The following is a 3909-nucleotide window of genomic DNA, read 5'->3' on the forward strand; positions in this document are numbered from 1 at the left end:
ATGGATGGATGGATGGATGGATGGATGGATGGATGGATGGATGGATGGATGGATGGATGGATGGATGGATGGATGGATGGATGGATGGATGGATGAACGGATGGATGAACAGATGGATGGATGAACGGATGGATGGATACATTAATAAATGGATGGATGGATGGATGAACAGATGAACGGATGAACAGATGAACAGATGAACGGATGAACAGATGAACGGATGAACAGATGAACGGATGAAGGCTTTAGTAAATCAGGAATTTGGGATTCGTCTAACAAACTGCTCTCTGATCTCTGCAGGTTCCTCTGAGGTCAGAATCGCTGAGTCATGCTAGCTCACGTTATAAAGCATCGGTTTGTGCCGAGTCAGCGGCGGTTATCGTGTTGCCTCGGGTCGGCCCGTTTGGCGGCTGGTGCCGTCACCTCGGCGCTCTGCTGCTGCAGACAGGCCAGCTCCTTCTGGTAGAGGTCGGCGGCGCCGGGGTGAACCTCGGGCAGCTGGGCGTCCGGGTTCATCAGCTCCTCCACCGTCTTCTCCGGCTCGCCCGCTCCGATGGCGGCGTTGATGCGCTCCACCGCCTTCAGCACTGCAGCAGGCAGGAGGTCAGGGGTCAACAACGGGAACGGACACAGCTGGGAGATGAGCTAATAGATTTTAGCGGACTGGACGTCATGTGACGTATCGATGAAATAAAACAATCACACGAAGAATCAGAAAAAGATGCTAATAACTGTTAATATTATCACAGCTAGTTAAAAACAGGATCCTGTTTGTAAAGTTACACAGTAAAAAATGAACAGCAATATTTGAGTTTAATATTCCATTTTCACTGATTGGCATGCCAGTTAGCATATTAGCTAACCATTTAGCTAGCAACCAAAATATTTAGCTAGGACCAAAGTATTAAAACTAAAACTAAAGAAAATTTACAAGCTAAATATTTAGTTGGAAACCTAAATATAGCTTGCTTAAATGTTCAGTTTGTAAAATAAATGTTTAGTTAGGAAAATAAGTATTTAATATGGAGCTAAATATTTAATTTGAAAGTTGAATATTATTTTTAAAATAAATATTTAGCTTGTAGATTAAATATTCAGTTTGGAACTGACATATATAAATAAGAGAACAACATGGTGAAAATATGACTTTCAAAATTAACAACCATAGTTCGAACATTTACAAACAGCACAAAAAGATCAATAAAAGGTTTTATTTAAAAATCGCTAAGGAAGCAGGACGTAGGTCAGCTATGCTAGCTTGAAGCAGGACGTAGGTCAGTTATGCTAGCTTGACCATGATAGCCGTAATGCTCGGCAGTTCGGTGTGTTTTGGTTCACTTCACACCAGCAGTCAGTGTGTGAAGCTCTTACTCTTCAGGTATCCGGCGGCGACCTCGTTCGCCACGTCCACGCCGCTCTGCAGCTCATCCTTCGTTAGGGGTTGTCCAGGAGACACCTGGCAGGGAGAAGAGATGAGGAGGAGCCAGGAGAGCTAATCTGGGATAATCTGTGTGTGTGTGTGTGTGTGTGTGTGTGTGTGTCTACCTGCTCTTTGTTCTCCCTCTCGCCCTGCAGCTGCTTCAGGTACCAGCCTTTGTTCTCAGGCTGCAGGTTCTGGACTCCGACGGCCTTCAGAGCCTCGTACAACTTATCCTCATCTCCTCCAACCAGAGCCTCCTCTGCCGCACTCAGGGCGTTGCTCACTGCAGGAGAAGGGTCAAAGGTCAGCCAACGTGTCAAGAAAAACAGCCTGTGCATGCAGCGCCTTGCAAAAGTGTATCACATTGAAAATGCTGAGCCCAATAATACCGAAAAAGAAAATGTAGGAAAAAAACTGGTGAATGGAATCGATTATTTGGGATTTAAGCAAAGAATAGAAGCTATTAAAATGATGCTGACTCTTCATTCAGACGATACCTAACCGATACCAAGTTTCAAGCGAAACAGCCAAAGATTAGGTTTAAATTTGGCGGCTCTTACCGTTGACCATGTTGATGTTGCCCTGGATTTCTGCCTGAGTCAGAAGCTCGTCGTAAATGTCTCGCTCCGCTTCGGCGTTCTCCAGTTGCTGCAACACGAACGACAGCATTTTATCAGCTTCGGACAATAAAAACAGTCACTTGGAAGGCTGGGCTCGGTCCAGCTGGTTGTCATGGAGATTAAAGTATTTCTCAAACATCCAGGTATGTTTGTCATCACTTATAATAAGCTACGACGTTGGTTCCATAATTTCAGCCTCGGCATTCTTACTCGTTTTCGTGATCTGGCCACCTTCTGCCCCTTGGCTTGGTAGAGCGTGTCGTGGTACTTCTGGGCCGAGACCGGGTCCAGGTTGAGCAGCATGGCGTTGGGGTTCTGCATGGCGGCCAGGGTTCCCTCTGGGACTCCCTGGTCGATGGCCTCGTTGATGGCGATCACCGCAGCGTGCACTGAGGACGGAGGAGCAGAGAGGTCGGCCATTTTTAACTGAACTTGGATCAACTGGGTGAAGGGAAAAAGTCTAATCGACTCATTTAATCCCACATAAACTGTAATGATGATTAATTAATTAATCTCCACTGGCTGTTTAAATCAGACMGACAGAGTCTGAGGYATATAAACTAAAAGCTGCTGAACCTGGAAGAATTATTTCTACATTGTTCATATCGTTTGAACATATGGTAACAGATTAATCTCTTCCTGCTGTTGGCTGCTGCCACTGCTGGGCAAATATAGATGTCAAACTTGTTTGCTGAAAATTTTGTGCTTTTTCAAATGACATTCCTTTCAAATAATTAAAATATGGCCCATTTAAATACCATTCTGCACCTCAGAACCCAAACATTTATTTTCCGTTTTCTACTCCTGTCAGGCTAAAACCAACAGTCGTAAAACTTGATGTGAGCTAATTATGCTAATGGTAGCAGGTATGTTACACWCAGAGCAGCTCAGGAGCGATTAAGCCTCTGGTGTTGACATGTTGGGGTGGGGGGGCCCCCCAAATGATAACATAACTAGGGCCCCAAAAAGGTTTTATCCGGCCCTGTCTGCCATTTTTATCTTATCACATAAACTGTAATGATGATTAATTAATCTCCACTGGCTGTTTAAATCCGATACGTGTCGATTATTAGTGAGCTGCAGGGGTAATAAAACAACATATTTTAGTTTTTTGCAGTGTATAACTGTAAAGAGCTGCACAACAAAAACACAAAACCTTACCAAGTATTTTTGATCTGGTTTCCAGTGCAAATATATCAACACATTTCACTAAATTACAAGTAACTTTTAAGCCCAATATTTGAGCTTGTTTTAAGTAAATAATCCTTAATACAGAATAAAAGTACAAGCAGATTAATTCACTTAAAAAAAGACATTTTTCTCAAGTAAAATATATTATTAAGGCATTATTGATTTAAAACAAGCTCCTGTCTGTTGCTGACAAGTCAGTTTTGTCTCATTTTGGGTGGACTGAGATATTTGCACTAGAAAATGGACCAAAAATACTTGGTAAGATTTTGTGTTTTTGTTGTGCAGCACTTACACACTGCAAAAACACAAATCTTACCAAGTTTTTCTGTCTGGTTTCTAGTGCAAATATCTCAGTCCACTTGAAATGAGAGAAAACTAACTCACAACTAACTTKYMARCAMSAYAYAGRAGCTTGTTTTAAGTCAATAATGCCTTAATATTGATGGAAAATACTTGATTGATTGGCGCATTATTTCACCGGTRACATGGGAAACATTAGTTGTTGTATGTCAGTGTTTCTCAACCTTTTTCGGGCCAGCGCCCCCCCCAGCCTTTATCCAGGTCCCTCACCGCCCCCCACCAAAGAATTTGTAAGTTACTTTGCACTGACAATTATTTTATTATTAATGTTACTATCATTATTATAGACGTTTTGAATCGGCGCACCGATTATGTTTT

At 42.6% G+C, this 3909-nt stretch overlaps 1 protein-coding gene across 1 annotated transcript in view; it reads right to left on the reverse strand.

The window, feature by feature from the left end:
- Nucleotides 1-3909, reverse strand: part of iqgap1 (IQ motif containing GTPase activating protein 1) — a 44266-nt gene that overhangs the window by 34628 nt on the left and 5729 nt on the right. The window contains exons 6-10 of the mRNA XM_008406051.1: nucleotides 2251-2429; nucleotides 1981-2068; nucleotides 1546-1703; nucleotides 1372-1456; nucleotides 424-587 (exon numbers count right to left, since the gene is read on the reverse strand). Of these exons, the coding sequence (XP_008404273.1) occupies nucleotides 424-587; nucleotides 1372-1456; nucleotides 1546-1703; nucleotides 1981-2068; nucleotides 2251-2429 (674 nt within the window). The remainder of the gene's footprint in view (nucleotides 1-423; nucleotides 588-1371; nucleotides 1457-1545; nucleotides 1704-1980; nucleotides 2069-2250; nucleotides 2430-3909) is intronic.

This window comes from Poecilia reticulata, linkage group LG3 (assembly GCF_000633615.1).
Source record: "Poecilia reticulata strain Guanapo linkage group LG3, Guppy_female_1.0+MT, whole genome shotgun sequence".
Classification (NCBI taxonomy): Eukaryota; Metazoa; Chordata; class Actinopteri; order Cyprinodontiformes; family Poeciliidae; genus Poecilia; species Poecilia reticulata.